Consider the following 17149-nt stretch of genomic DNA (forward strand, 5'->3'; position numbering starts at 1 on the left):
AAAAATATGATAGTTCAAATGGAAACCTCTACAGAGATGATAGAAGATAAAATTGGAGAAATAATCCAGAAAGTGGGAGCCAAAAAGACAGAATCAGAAGAATATCAGAGAAAAGATTTTAAAATGACAAGACCAGTGTAGGAGGGCCAACATCAAAATAAAAATACATTTCTGAAAGGGAGAGAAAGAAATCATTAATAAAATAATTGAAGAAAAATTTCAGAATGGCAGAACACAAATTTCCAATTTTCAAGGTCACAGAGACACTTGATAAAAGTGCCAATTCAAACACAGCAACAAAAATAGATCAAAAACCAACAACAAAAAAAGAAGACCCTATAGGTTTTCAAACATTTGAATTACAAAGAATCAGGAATCAGACTGGCCTCAGAATTTCGACAACCATGAAAGTTAGAAAACAAAGAAGAAATAAAGTTACACAGGGAAAAATTCTTAAACAGAATTCTCTACCCAGGCAAGCTACTGAGTGAGAATGACTTTAGAAGAAGCCTTTACAGACATGTATCATCCCCTAAATTTACCTCCCATGCATTCTTTCCCAAAAATCTACAGGAGGATGTGCTCCAACAAAAAGCAGGAAGAAATCAAGAAAGAAAACAATACTGGGAAATATGATCCCAACACAGGGGAGAGCTAAGGGAATCTGCAAGGTAACAGCTCTGTAACAGGCAAAAGGATATTCCGTATCTTAACAGACTGCACTCAGGTGAAAACACAGAGACCGGTGAGCTCAATTTCATACACAGTTTATGATCACTCAGCTGGAACTCACCGCTGAGTCTGAGCAGGCCATGGGGTCTGGTTGGGTGTGGGCACTGAGTTCGTGGGACTCACTAGCATGGCACTGTAAATATTGGAAGCGACCACGAGTATGCAGAGAAGTATGGGCCCAATGATTGCTCCTTCCAGGCCCAGATAGTAAGCTCCACCAGCCACTGCCAAGCCCGTCAAGTAAGGATGGCCACCTCTGGAATGAAGAGCACACAGATTACGCACGACTTTTAACAAAACGTAAACCCTGGAGTAAGTCGGAAATACATTCTCTGACACACTGTTCATTCCCTAATACACCTGACTTCTGAACTGTGTTATCAGCTTTCTTTAGATCACTTCAATGTGGATATCTGAATATTAATTGTAAAAGTATCAAGATGCAAAACTTTTCCTGACTACATGTGTGACATCTGCCTTTTTGTAGGTCTGGCAACTGAGCAGTAAAGTCAGCAGTGTTAACAGGTACCATTACATGGCTGTCCGAGGTGGGTTCATGTTAGCTTAGGACTGGTTTATACAAGCTACCTGTTAGGTTTACCTTTGCCTAGAATAACTAAGTGGGCAAAATTAAGCATGTAATTCAACTAACTATGCTTTTTTAAAAAGATGATAACAATACAATGGCATTCCTGTCATTCCTAAGTTAGGCTTCTAGCAAGCTCCTAAAATACAGATTTTAACACAGAGAGTGACAAAAGGCCTCATGAGAATAACATCTGTTAGAAAGCCCAAGATTTTTATTTCATAAGAGAGTTATAACTGTCCTCTAGCTTTTCACAGTATCATTTATATAACTGGAATGAAATAACACACAGGCAGACCTCAGAGATATTGCAGGTTCGGCTTCCAGACTACCACAATAAAGCCATATATGGCAATAAAGTGAGTCACAAGAAATTTCTGCTTCCCCAGAGTATATAAAAATTATGTTGACACTGATCTGTAGTCTTTTTAAGTGTGCAACAGCATTATGTCTAAAAAAATGTAAGGTACCTTAATTTAAAAATACTTGATTGGTAAAAACGCTAATTATCATGTGAGCCTTCAGCAGATTGTCATCTTTCTGCTAGTGGAGCGTCTTGTCGCAATGGTGATGGCTGCTGACTGGTCAACATGACTGGCCGCTGGAAGACTGTGCAGAGTCTGTGACAATTTCTTAAAACAAGACAGCAAAGTTTTGCTGCACTGACTGACTCTTCTTTTCATTGGTGATTTCTCTGCAGAAAGCAATGTTGTTTGAGAGCTTTAGTCACCACAGAACTTTTTTCAACACAAGAGTTAATCCTCTCAAACCCGGCCTCTGCTTTATCAACCAAGTTGATGTACTACTCCAAATCTTTTGTTGTCATTGCAACAATCCTCACAGCATCTTTACCAGAAGTAGATTCCAAGTGGCAAGAAACCACCTTCTTCGCTTATCCATAAGCAACTCCTCATCCATTAAAGTCTTATCACGAGATTGCAGTAAATCAATTCCATCTTCAGGCTCCACTTCTAGGTCTCTTACTATCTGCACCGTATCTGCAGTTACTTTCCCGAAGTCTTGAACCTCTTAAAGTTATTTATGAGGGTTGGAATCGACTTTTTTCCAAACTTCTGTTAATGCTGATATTTTGACCTCTTCCCAATGCAATACAAGCACTCTTAATGACATCTGGAACAGTGAATCCTTTCTAGAAGGTTTTCAACTGACTTTACCCAGATCCATCATAGGATCAGCATTTCTTACATAATAAGGGTTGAAAGTTGAAATTACTCCTTGAACCACAGGTTGCAAGAATGCATGCTGTGTTACAGGCATGAAAACAACATTAATCTCATTGAAATCTCCATCAGAGCTTGCGGGTGACTGGGTGTGTTGTAAGATAACCCACAGTATTTTTTAAAAATACTTATTCCTTTATTTGGCTGTGCTGGACCTTAGTCGCAGCAGGCAGGATCTTTAGTTGTTGCATGCAAACTCTTAGCTGCGGCACGTGGGATCTAGTTCCCTGATCAGGGATTGAACCTGGGCCCCCTGCACTGGGAGCACAAAGTCTTAGCAACTGGACTACCAGGGAAGTCCCAAAGTATTTTAAAAGGAACTCATTTTTTCTGAACAGTAGGTCCCAAGAGTGGGCTTAAAATATTCAGTAAACTATGTTGTAAATGGATGTGCTGCCATCATCCAGGTTTTGTAGTTTCATTTCTAGAACACACGCAGAGTAGATTTAGCACAATTCTTAAGGGCCCTAGGATTTCTGGAACAGTAAGTGGACAGGGAAGCCTGGTGTGCTGCAGTCCATGGGATCGCAAAGAGTCGGACACGACTGAGCAACTGAACTGAATTGAAATGAGCACTGGCTTCAACTTTCAAGTTATCAACTACATGAGCTCCTAGCCATAGAATTAGCCTGTCCTTTCAAGCTTTGAAGACAAGTACTGAAAGTCCTAAATGGCATCTTTTCCCAATAGAAAGCTGTTTGGTCTACACTGAAAATCTGTTTAATGTAGTAGTCACCTTAATTATTTTTCTTCGCTAGATCTTCTGCATAACTTCTACATCAACACTTGCTACTTCACCTTGCACTTCTATGTTCCAGCGACGGCTTCTTTCCTTAAAGCATATGAACCAACCTCTGCTAGCTTTAAACTTTTCTTCTGCAGCTTCCTCACCTCTCATAGCCTTCACAGGATTAAAAAGAGTTACGGCATTGCTCCAGATTAGGCTCTGGTTTAAGGGAATGTTGTGGCTGATTTGATCTTCCATCTAGAACATCAAAACTTTCTCCATATCAGCAAAAAGGCTGTTTTGTTTTCTTATCATCTACATGTTCACTGGAAGAGTACTTTTCACTTTCTTCAAGAACTTTTCCTTTACATTCACAACTTGGCTAATTATTTGGCTCAAGAGGCCTAGCTTTTGACCTACCTTAGCTCTCAATATGTCTTGTTCGTGAAATTTAATCATTTCTAGCTTTTGATTTAAGGTGAGCAATATTTGACTCTTCCTTTCACTTGAACACTTAGAGACCACTGTAGGGTTAGTAACCAGTCTTCTTTCAATACTGTTGTGTCTCAGTGACTAGGGAGACCCAAGGAAAGGAAGAAGATAGGGTAACGGCTGGGCAATGGGGCAGTCAAAACACATGCAACATCTATCAGTAAGAGTTTCCCATTTTATACGGATGCAGTTCATAGCACCCCAATACAATTTACAATAGTAACATCAATTCTAGCTAAAACCTTAATATAAAATTTGCAACAAAGTTTAAAGAAATGAAAATACTTAACTATAAACCATGTAACTAGTCATTATTTAAATTTCAGCTATTAAATGTTAGTTAAACACAGTGACGTTCTCCTTTTATACTGACGTTTTAGGCACAAAAGTCCCCCTAAAGTTCCCTTATGGATGTGCTTGTTTCTTTTTGCTCTGAAACTCTGGGGCTTCTTAGTAGTTCTATATATTTACTTTCTACTTTAACTAGAAAGAAACAAGGTAGCATATAACTCGTCTCTTCATAATTTCAAATTAACTGAAGGGTCCTCTTCCTATAAACTTTGACCTTATTGTAATGAGTTTTATTCAAAGAAAATTTATTATATTAACTATGATGATAGTTTATGTAGGTCATATTCTATATCTGAGTAGCTGAATAAAATTCAATTATTTGGTCACATTCTAGATTCTAATAAGCAATATTTATCTTGATACATGGCTAAATGAAAACCAGCTTAATTTAGTAAATGCAAATTGCTAAAAGAGACATCAAAATCTACAAAAATGACATATTTATTATATTGCTAGTTTGGCTTCTGCCTTAAATTTAACCTGTATTCATCATAGAACCATACTATAGTACCTTAAGTAAGAAAGAAAGCACTGTTTCTCAGATACAAACTTATAAGATTTCATCTTACATGGAAATCCTCATAAAATCTAAAAATACATTTTTCCCAAAGCAAAGAAGTTCTGAAAATAACTACTAACTTCTTACCATACTTATAATATTCTTATTTTGAAGTATGTACAGGAGTACTTTTTCCTACATTAAATGTCACTAAACCAGAGGATTATTCACAATTTTACTTTAGCCAATGGTCTCATATATTGTAAATACTACTTACTATGAACAAAATAACATATGTTGTGAATGATATTAATCATATAAATTAAACTTTGATTATATCAGTGGGATCACAAAAGATTACTATCACCTGTCCTTTCATCCATGCCCAAAAGGAAAAGGAAAAAAATAAACCTTAATAAAAAAAGGCCAGAGAAATTCCTGGATATGATTCATCACCAACTGCAGAAGTGCAATACTTACCCTGATATATCAGAATAGATGGCAGTATCTACAAAGTAGGTTGGCAAGAGATGAAAAACCAACAGTAAGATGGCTTTGCATCCTAAGCCTTGGGTAAGCCACAGATCAAGAACTGCAGGTACTGCTGCCCAGTATGTGCCCAGAAATGGCACTGCTCCAAGGATTGCTGCTAAGGCTAATACAAGGTTAAAAAGAAGAAGAAGCAACTTTAACATCATCATCAGAGCAATACCAACAGCAGAATCTAAACACTAGCTCCTACTGTTTAAAAATTTCCACCAGAACAAGTTTAAAAAATACATATTCAAATTTTAGGGCAAGGATACACCCTGTTTAACTGAATTGGCTGTTAAATGAAATCCAAGATCTTAAAACTGGATCATGAAAATCCTTCTCAAGTGTGTGTTTACTTCTACTCTTAAGTCACAAATGTTAGTGTCCCACAGCTATTATTCTCAATCGATGGCTAGTTAATACATATATAGTTGGCCTCAGTATCCTCAGATGTGGAACCTGTAGGTTCGGAGAGCCAAGGTACCTGAGCACCCACAGATTCTGGAATTTTCAGAGGGTCTCAGAACCACTCCCTCAGGGACACCAAATGACCCTATAATATAACTGTAGCTGCTGCTGCTGCTGCTAAGTCACTTCAGTCGTGTCCGACTCTGTGCGACCCCAGAGACGGCCTCCTACCAGGCTCCCCTGTCCCTGGGATTCTCCAGGCAAGAACACTGGAGTGGGTTGCCATTTCCTTCTCCAGTGCATGAAAGTGAAAAGTGAAAGCGAAGTCTCTCAGTCGTGTCCGACTCTTAGCGACCCCATGGACTGCAGCCTTCCAGGCTCCTCCGTCCATGGGATTTTCCAGGCAAGAGTACTGGAGTGGGTGCCATGTCCTTCTCCAATATAACTGTAGAGCACTGGCCAAATATTTGTACTGAGACCAAAGCCAACTCAGAGATTAGTCTCTAAATCTCAGATGAGAACGTATATTCCTTACCTTGCTTCTTTCTAATAAAGTGTATCTAAAAACAAAAGAAAGAAAAAAACCCACCACAAATAACCTTGCTAGTTGAAGGACCTTACTTCACAATCAACCCTTTTCAGAACAGTATGTTCAACTAACAAATGAATATTTGTTGCTTATGCAGTGTTTACTATGTACTGGGTATTATTCCAGCTACTGGGGACACAGCAATAAACAAACATTACAGATCACATTTCTGTGCTAATTTAGACTAGATATCAAAATTTAGCATTCCAAGTTTGACGAAGATGACAATGCATGTAAAATGGTTTAATGTTCCTTAAATAGAGCACAGCAGAAGTTATGGTACAGCTGTTACCTGATGGTATGAAGACAATATTGATGCCAAATATAGTATGAGTCAGCCAGGTATATAATCCATAGAAGCCAGCCATTTTGAGGGAAGCATCAAACACCCCTCTAGAATGTCCAAAGATAAAGTAGAAACAAAATAAACACAGTATCATACTGGGATTCAGAAAAATCAATTATTTCTAGGCTTCTAGATTTTATTCCAAATCTGATAATAGCTTCGATTTTTCCAGTGGCCTGAGAATGCTGTTTTCATTTTATTTCAATAAAATATACAAATCTTCTATTTAAACCTTGAAATAGATTTACTAAACTGTCCTTTAAATTTCTCTAATAAAAAGATAACAGAAAAACCTTAAGATACCCTATTCACTGAAATAACTCATCAGGTTTTCACTTCTGAAGCAGATTACTCACCACCAAAATAAAGAGAAAGAAAAATAAGTGTGATTATCTTATCTCTGAGGAGGTAATTAAATTCTGAGACATCCAGGCTGTGACCAGCCCTCCCCTTGGGAAGAGTAAGTGAGGGATAATATAACTGGTACTTCATCAGTCTTTCTTCTTTTGTTAACAAAATGTTTCCACATTTCTTAAACCATGCAACCCAACTTACAAAGTAACGTCTAAAAATGGTATCAAACAATGCAGGTCACTTGGAGAGAATTTACAGAAGATAAACCTTATTAATTCCAAAGTAAAATCTGAGATTAAAATACAAGAGGTGTAAAAACAGGCATACATATTCAATGATTAATAGGAATGAAAATATGTAATCTCGGGTACTTCATTTTTGCTTTTCAGTTGGAAGACTTAAGGTAGGACTGTGTTAAGGAGGAGAAGGAAGGAACTGCTCAGAGAGAGCACAAGGGCAGCAAACCTAAAATCATCCAAGATATCACAAAGTCACAAAAACAAGGAATCTGTGGGGTACACGGGAGGCACGCCCATACACTCAGGAAAGAAGGAAAAGCTGTCTGTAACTGAAAAAAGCAGAGACCGTGGCAGCAAAGGTGACGCTGTATACAGAGAAGGACACACCAAGTTTTCCTAAAGCATCCCAAGAGGTGTACTGTGACAGTAACGTCAAACTCTGGAACCTGGTGATTCAGTCACTTTATACCGGTCTGAGACACGGACTTGGTGACAGAGTGGCTCCCAAGTTGTAAAATCCTGTCACGCTGACCAGCGGCTTTCACTCAAAAATATCTTAAAGGTGCAGTATGACCTCTGACAGTAAGGACACAGATGGAAGAGGTATCAAAAAGACTGAAAGGAAGGGACATAGCCTACAGGAAATACAAACGATCTGAAGAGTAACTGAATACAAAACATGGAAGAAAAAAGGAACATGAGAGATTTGGGTTTTAAACCTGAGGGAGAAAGAATGGCAGTGTATCAAAGTCGTGGAGAAACCCAGAATAGGAGAGAACATGGAAGAAAAGGGAATACGTTTAGCTGGGCCATGTTTAGCCAAAAAAAGGATGATGGAAATACCCTGGAGGCAGCTGGAAATGAGAGACAAGGCTTAACAGCAAACTTGGGACAAGAAATTTGAGATATGCCAGAAAAATCCTAATCATAGGAAAGGGTAAGATACCCCAAGGCGTAAGCCTAGAAAAAATGGGGCAATGAGCTGTATTCTCATAAGGGACCTAAGGACAAAGATATACTAGTCCAAGAGATAATGAAATTATTTCTCTAGTAGGAAGAAAATCACTGTAGTATGCTATTCCCACAGGCTTCCCTGGTGGCTCAGATGGTAAAGAATCCACCTGCAATGTAAAGAATCCGCCTGCAATGCAGGAGACCTGCATTCAAACCCAGCATCGGGAAGATCCCCTCGAGAAGGGAACTGCTACCCACTCCAGTATTCTTGCCTAGGAAATCCCATGGGGCCACAAAAGAGTCGGACACAACTTAGGAACTAAACAACAACAAACCCAATTGGGAAAAGGATCCGCCAGCTCCCTTCATTACAACTCCCTCCCTTTCCTGATTTACCAGCCACGCCAGAGACCCAGTTTCACAGTAAATTGGACAGAAACTTGGTTGACACTGGATTTCCAGAAGGGGAAAGCACGCTGTGCACGCAGACGTAGCGTGCTGCTAAGTGGCTCAGGATCGGCTGCTCCCATGGACACCTTCTGTCCCCACTGGAAATAACACAGTCACACACACAAGCCTATGACAGAGGCATCACATGAAACCATGTGGAGTCCGTGGTAGTGGTAAATATTAATTCAATATTTTTATATACTTAATACATGGTTTTGTGTCTTTGATAATCCCTACCAATCGTGGATACTTACTCCTCCGCTGCTGCTAAGTCGCTTTAGTCGTGTCTGACTCTGTGCGACCCCAGAGATGGCAGCCCACCAGGCTCCCCCGTCCGTGGGATTCTCCAGGCAAGAACACTGGAGTGGGTTGCCATTTCCTTCTCCAATGCATGAAAGTGAAAAGTGAAAGGGAAGTCATTCAGTCATGTCCAACCTTTGCAACCCCATGGACTGCAGCCTACCAGGCTCCTCTGTCCATGGGATTTTCCAAGCAAGAGTACTGGAGTGGGGTGCCATTGCCTTCTCCAATGCATGAAAGTGAAAAGTGAAAGGGAAGTCACTCAGTCATGTCCGACCTTTGCAACCCCATGGACTGCAGCCCACCAGGCTCCTCTGTCCATGGGATTTTCCAGGCAAGAGTACTGGAGTGGGGTGCCATTGCCTTCTCCGTACTCCTCTAGCACTAACTAAGAAAGTCAACAAGAGGTTGTTTCAATTACACGCACAAATAGCAAACATTTGTATCTCAACACTAGTTCTATTATAAGACTAATAAAATGAATTTAGTAATTTTTAAAGCACCACAAAGAGAAACTAAATATGAAGTTTTTAAAAGTCATTTATTTTCCTTAGAAACCTGAAGCAAAGTTTAGGCTTATTAGGTTGATCTTTAATCAAGCAAGGGAAAAAGGCATTATATTTACTGACTTGGTTATTATTTAAGAACTCTAGCTTAAATTATTAATAAATTACTTTAAACAAATTAATTAATTTTTCTAAATATGCATGAAATTCTGCCTCTCTATTACAGCATTAGAAAATCTCTTCAAATAAGTAAAAATATATTTTCTTACAGCTTTAAACTCTTCCTTATACATTTCAATTTAAACAATATTTATAATCTTCAATCTCTAACAATTTCCAATGAATATTTAAAATTTAATATTTTCAGTGAAAACTGGAAATACTGACTTACTAAATGATTAACATCAATTTCTGTTAACCCTAGTATTTTCAATTCTGCAAAACTAGAGGTGGGGAGCATGTTTACTTTCCAAATGAAAATCTCACAGTACACGCATTCTCCCATCAAATTGATCACTAGGACCCCCCCCACCCACCAGCCCTGAAAAGCTGTAATCCCACAAGCAAGAGCCATACCCGTGTGCATGCACTCATGTGAAAATATCACACACACTAAATTGCACTGAGGCCGTGACAACATGCAACTTAGTAATGTGCAATATCTCCACCAGAGCAAGCAGAATGGAGCATCAGGGAAGAAGGGTGCGATGCAAACATTCAGGACACAACATGCTCTAAGGGGAGGAACATGGTTTGAGGGTAAAGGATGCATGCCACTAACTCAAAAATTCATGAAATGTAAACCCAACCACAGATGTAGTCAGTATAGAGGAACACTTACCCAGAATGGAGAAAAATAATAAAGGTTCAGAAATTCAATGGGACAGTGTTTCTATCAAATAGCCACATATTTCAGAAGACAAAGCTTGAAGAACAAAGACACTTTCACTGTCTGGACATGCAGTTCACTCTCAATTTCAATTCCACTTTTTAACTTATTAATGAATAATGTGAAATGAGTCTAATAACTCACTTAACTGTAACAATGATGAGGACTAATGATTGGTGCTTATAAAATCTGATATAACTGATAATTTACAGACAAAACTACAGCCTCAGGACATTGTAATAATACTTTCAAAATCATTTATAGAATATTTTTCCCTCTTAAAATCTGTCTCCTTGAAGAAACATATTCCATCTTGAATATAATCCCTAAGAACAAAAAAACTGACAGTTTGTGGAACTAGAGCTCATTGTTATCCTACATACATGAGAAATTTTTTTAGAGACATCTATGTAAAACTGCATATTTTAAGTCTTGAATTTGACCCAGTAAAGAAGTAAAAAGCACTCAGACTGCTAAAAATCATCCTGAATTATAATCTATAATTTATATAACTTTAGAGTTGTGCTTAGAAAAATGGCCCAGCCCGTATCAAGTTATCTCGTCTGCACCATATTTTTCAGACTCACAGAAATCTATCAATTTTGAGAACAATTAAGACTATTGTACTGCTCCTGAGGGTTGTTAAAATTTTTTCCGTATTAAAAATAAAATGAATGGTTTTTGTATGAGTACACATTAGAACCAAGACATGGGCTACTGTTACAGCACATAATTAATGTGTACGATCCCAAGAAGATAAAGCAAATCTAACCTGTAAAGAGATATATATTTCCTCATATCGCTATAGATGACTACACTCTCTCTAACCTCAAATTCCTTCCTGAACCAAAGACCTCAATTTTTAAAAAATTTTCACTGAAATACAGTCAATTTACAATCTTGTATTTGTTTCAGGTGTACAGTAAAGTGATTCACTTATACATACATGTACATACATATTTACACTCTCTTCCATTATAGTTTTTACAAGATATTGAGTATCCTGTGATATACAGTAGGTCCTAGTTATTTTTTATATATGGTAGTGTGTATATTTTAATCCCAAACTCCTAATTTGATCCTCTCCATATCCCCTTTGTTAATCATAAGTTTGTTTTCTATGTCTGTGAGTTTATTTGTTTTGTAAATAAGTTCGTTCGCAGCCTTTTTTTTTAGATTCCATATATCAGTGATATTATATGGTATTTGTCATTCTCTGCAAAGAACTAAATTTTTAGCTTCTGGCTTCATGTGTCCAGCTGAATAATGTTAACAGTGCCACAAATTTAATTCATCACTTTTGACACAACCACTTCCTCCTGGAGGAAAGCATCATGGTATACCAGAAGAATGTGTGATCTCCATCAGCTGGATATGGGTGCAAATCACAGCTTTGCTTACCAATTCCAAGAAATCACAACATTAAAGAGTAATGTTTAAAACAAAGGAGATGGCATTATCTTGTATGGAAAAAAATGACTCAGTGACAGATATTCAGAGGATGGTCAGCTATGCTAATAAAGGTTATGTCAGGAAAACATAGTATCTTAATCTTTAAGTTCTTTACAGACAAGCTAGATAATTTTGCGTAAGACTTGGCTTAAGTAACATCGCTTAGAGGATTCTGACAGCCTTGATATGGTTGATTCCATAACTTTACCCTACTGGGAAGACAGAAAGTTATTTTTCCTTTTTGGTAAGAATATTTGCATAAACTTATCTGAGTCAGACAGATGTCACTTAGATAAACTAAAGTTAATCTATTGCTAGATTAATAAAGATGATAACCAAAGGTCAAATAGGCTTAGAAGGGTTGCTGAAACCAAAAAGTATCTTTCCTGAAGACAACTTCACCCTGAAAGGTGTTACAGTAGACAGTATAGTCCCAAACTTTGAATAATTACATGGATGGCTCCAGGTGGATACCTGAGAGCACCAAAGGGGATACGAGCTTTCTTGTTTTTAATCCCACTTACTGTCCAATAACGGCTTCCCAGGTGGTTCAGTGATCAAGAATCCGCCTGCCAATGCAGGAGACGAGGGTTTGATCCCTGGGTCAGGAAGATCCCCTAGAGGAGGAAATGGCAACCCATTCCACTATTCTTCCTGGGAAATCCCATGGACATTGGAGCCTGGCGGGCTGCAGATCATGGGGTCACAAAAGAGTCAGACACAACTTAGTGACTAAAACAACAACTGTCCAATAAAGTCTAGGAGGAAAAGGGGGGAAAAAACCTAGCAAAGTTTCCAGAGAAAAATACAGTTTAGGTGTATGCATGCTATTTGAATGTAACCAAGGATTTTCCAAAGATTAAAGTGGTATCCTCATCAGCTGTTACATGAACACAGTGGAGAAAAAAAAAAAAAGCCAAAATCAGTCAGACAAAATTTTCAGGTCAAATCAAGATTTCTGTAGAAGACTAGTTTTGAGCAACTATCATTTTCTTAAAAGTATGTGGAAACAGAAATGCCAGCCAAAGATTCACTATTCAGAGAAGCTTTAGACACCTAACAACTTATTAAAAAAAGAAGCTCTCATGGATAACACGAGGACTTAATTTGAGTAGCTATTCAACAGAAGTCAAAAGGAAGTAGAGTCTTATTAATGAATTAAGAACAATGAGGGACAAAGGTTGGGGAAGGAGCTGAAACAAGGCTGCAAAAGGCCTTTCCCTACCTGACATGATGAAAAGGAAAAGGGAGTCAGTGACTTGGAAAGAGAATATGAAGAATAAAAGTTGAAAAATCAGCTCATTCAAAAGTCAAGCCTGTGATACATGGATATCAGATGACATGATGGAAGTTTCTGGCCAGAAGCTATGATACACACAGAGCCTATGATTTGGAGATAACTGCAAATTTCTCATTTCTAGGATCCAAAGTACCCCCTGCAGAGGGCACAGCCTGGCTGCAGAGGGCAAGAGGAAGAAAACAGGAAGGCCATCTACTCTCCTTCATGAGCAAAGTCAGAATTCCTGAGAGTACAAGGAGGCTTCTGAGAGAAGGTGAGGTGTACGTGTGGTGCAGGAGGGGCTTCACCTGAGTAAACCAAGTAATGATTAGAAGCTGGAGTAAGAGCCTGTGGATGTAAAGCTGATGGCGACAGGCCACTGGATCTTTGCACATCACAGACTTGAGGGCAGGACACTGAAAATGTTTTACGTTATCCTCGCAAAGGAGATTTTAAAAATTTGAAAATGCCAGTGTCCCTCAGCCATTTAGCACTGAATGCTGCTAGGAAGGCTCAAGACAGAAAAACAGGCCTCTCGTGGAGAGCAGTTTCTGAAGGAAGTAAGAACGGCATAAATCTTATCCCTACCTGATAGCTTCTTCCACAGACTGGCCAATAATATTAGAAGAAGGACCTGGCTGAGATAGTGGTGTCAGGCTTATCACCCACTTCACTGGCTTGTAGTACTCATCACTGGAACTTAACAGATAAAATAGTGTGGTCAGGAAAATTATCTGCAAAACAAAGGACAGTATCTCCTAAAATACCACATGTGGAAACTACAGGAAGGATAACACAAGCGGAACCAAGAATATGCTTTGCTGTGGAAGGCGTGCGACACGTGCTCGGCTGTGTGGACATACCAGCGACAGGACAAAGTTGAGGAGGGCAGTCCCGCTGTAGAAAAGGATGGTCAGGAGCGTGGTGACGGTGGAGAAGAGCAGACTCACGTTCCGGCTCATGACGACCCACAGAGACTCTAAGATCTGCAAACATTCGAACGATGCTCAGTAAGGAAAACGGTTAGGTAAATCACGGTGAACCTACTGCAAAGAGTAGGCCGCCATTAAAACATCCCTGCTATAACGCAGAAATGGATTTGATGATATTTTTTTAAATGTATCTGTTTAAAAAACCTCCTCTGTTTAAAAAACCAGACACAGAAAGTTTATACACAGCATGACTATAACTATGTGAACATGGCGCACAGAGAAAAAAATACCTACAGGAGAACATGCCAGAATGTAACCTGTGACTAGATGTAGCTTCTAGGACCACAAGCGCAGGCCATGAAATCCTAATATTTGCCTTATTAGTCACCTCCCCTACTACCTTGCCATCTCCAACTTAGAACAATCGAAAAATATAAAAACATCACTTCAATGACTTCACTAACGTCACAATAACAAAAACGAACTGAAGTCACAAAAACAAAACGAACAGATGGGGTCAGAGCTCTGCAACTGAAAATCTTTCCTCAGATAGACATGACCCTATACTAAGACCTACTGAGTTCATTTGATCCACCAGCAAATTCACTAGAAGCAGATATTAACACATGTGAAATATTACTGAAAGAAGATGTATAATGTTTATAGCACACCTACATGTTTTCATTTCCTATCTCTTCATGAATTCAGTCCTACTTGATAATGTCCGTTCTATTATTATCCCCAAGAGGACTGAGATATCTACTCCTGTGGGCAAGAATCCCTTAGAAGAAATGCAGTAGCCCTCATAGTCAACAAGAGAGTCCAAAATGCAGTACTTGAGTGCAGTCTCAAAAATGAAAGAATGATCTCGGTTCATTTCCAAGGTAAACCATTCAATATCACAGTAATCCAAGTCTATGCCCCAACCACTAATGCTGAAGAAGCTGAACAGTTCGATGAAGATCTATAAGACCTCCTAGAACTAACGTGAAAAAAAAGATGTCCTTTTCATCACAGAGGACTGGAATGCAAAAGTAGGAAATCAAGAGATACCTGGAGTAACAGGCAAGTTTGGCCTTGGAGTACAGAATGAAGCAGGACAAAGGCTCGCAGAGTACTGCCAAGGGAACACACTGGTCACAGCAAACACCCTCTTTCCAACAACACAAGAGATGACTGAACACACGGACATCACTGGACAGTCAATACCTAAATCAGATTGAGAGGACTATCCTCCCTCTCTCTTAATGAAAAACATGGAGGCAGGATGATCAGAAAAACACCTTCCATTATAGCTTTCAAAACGCTTCCCTAAACCTCACAGCAAGGTGGTGAGGGAAGCAGTGGAGACGATATTTCCGTTTTACAGATATACAAACTGAAGCTCAGGGATTTTAAAAAACTTGCCCAAGGGCCTGAAGCTAGTAAGTTGGAACCAGAGCTGGGCACCAGAACTCCTAACATCTGTTTTATTTTGGTGCCCTTTCCAAAAGAGAAATTCTGTTTTCTGTCATATGTCCAAGTTATACCATCTGTGCTATGAAAGGCCTATCCATTCCTTTCCTGCCTCAAACGTACGACTTATAAAAGGCGTATTTTGTTGTCCTCGGTGTTTCTTGCAAACCTCAGCGCAGGCTTCATGAGAGGAGTTTGGAAGGCTAGTTTCATTTACAATAACTCCTTACATAAAATCTTGCAAATGCTTCATGATGCCTACAAAAATATGCATGACTGACTGACTGACCTTGTGGGATAAAGAATGAATGAATAATGCCACTGATTCCAAGAAACAAACCAACAATGCCCTTACTTGTCTTTGGGGAATTCTGTCTTTGGAATTTTTATTAAAAATTTAAAAAAAAAGTTTCTGGGTCATACTGATAGGAAATACGCTCTGGTAATTCTTAAGAAATTAATGGAATACATTAACTATAGACTGGTAGTTGCCAGCCACAAGCCAGCAACTTTTCTATGTACTCAAAGGGATTAAGAAGAAAGGTTCAGAAAATAAGAAATAGATGTTGGGTATTATAAAACTAAAAAACTGAATCAGGGGCTGACCTTGACATTTCTTAAGATTTTTTCTGATGAGATAGGTGGTGATGTTAAAGAACGCGATTTTTTTTAATACTGTATAATAAAATATGTCAATATTTAGAAATTAGTGAACATTAATTCCAAATGACCAGTGCACATTACAAAATCATGTAAGGGTGAAAGATCCATTCCTAACCAAGACAGATCCATGGACCCTAATATAAGAGAGTAGAAAAAGTTCACTGATAATGCTTTCAAATTCCACACTGCAACTAACCTTAAAGAAATACCATCTGCTGAGTGTCAGAGTAGTATCAAAGAATTGTCACAATGATCTGAAAAGGTTATTAACAGACTTCCCTCTCTTTTCCAACTACATATCTGTGTGAGGCTGGATTTTCCTCACATACTTCAAACAAAACAACATATTCCAACAGACTTGAGTACAGGAACAAGTATGAGAATCCAGACATTAAATAGGTTTGCAAAAATGTAATGAAAGCCGCTCTTATCACTAAATCATTATTTTGTTTTGGAAAATGGTTATTTTTCACACAAAAAGCATGTTCTTTATGTCAACAAGTAACATTATATTTTAGTAGCTGTTAAATATTTTTAAAGTTCTCGGTTTTAACTGCTAATACAATAAATACCAATAGAATGCACATCAGTAAAAGCTCTTTGGAGCTCTCAGACCAAAAAGTTTGAGAGCCACTGGACTAGAGAAAACAGAGGGAAGGGATTATCAAAAGCAACATTCTTAGAACTGAAGGACATGAATTTCTAGATTTAACCTCAAACTATCACAGCTATATTAGGCGATTGGGAGGACGGGAAAATGTGAGTGCAGGAATGGGCCAAGGGCCCAACAGAGTCGTAAGAAAACCCCAGGGGAGCAGTAAGGAGGCACTGAGAGACTTGTATCTTCATCTTCCATGTCAGAAGCCGAAGATAACACTGTGAAACCCAGGAAGACCAGCATAAAAATTATTTTAGAAATTTTAGAGGTAAATACACAGAGAAAGTTAAAAGAATGCAGAGCTCTGGAGAATGAGACTGAAGGGGGAAGCACAGAGCAGGGGCAACGCTATTCATTATTTAACACCTTAAAGCATCTTCGACTTTTCAGCTATGGTCAACTCTTGTTCTGATAAAAACTAAAATTTAAAAACATCTAGCACAGCAAACCTCCACTTTTTTAAAAATTTTATTTTTTTTAAGTTTTTTTGATGTGGGCCATTTTTTTTTTTAA

The 17149-nt window shown here is 38.5% G+C and overlaps 1 protein-coding gene across 1 annotated transcript in view; it reads right to left on the reverse strand.

Annotated features, from left to right (window-relative positions):
• The window catches only part of TMEM245 (transmembrane protein 245), a 79610-nt gene that overhangs the window by 13960 nt on the left and 48501 nt on the right, over positions 1-17149 (reverse strand). Inside the window, 5 exon segments of the mRNA XM_018052564.1 lie at positions 794-988; positions 5109-5283; positions 6452-6552; positions 13517-13662; positions 13792-13914. Coding sequence (XP_017908053.1) covers positions 794-988; positions 5109-5283; positions 6452-6552; positions 13517-13662; positions 13792-13914 — 740 coding nt within the window.

This window comes from Capra hircus, chromosome 8 (genome assembly GCF_001704415.2).
Source record: "Capra hircus breed San Clemente chromosome 8, ASM170441v1, whole genome shotgun sequence".
NCBI classification, from domain to species: domain Eukaryota; kingdom Metazoa; phylum Chordata; class Mammalia; order Artiodactyla; family Bovidae; genus Capra; species Capra hircus.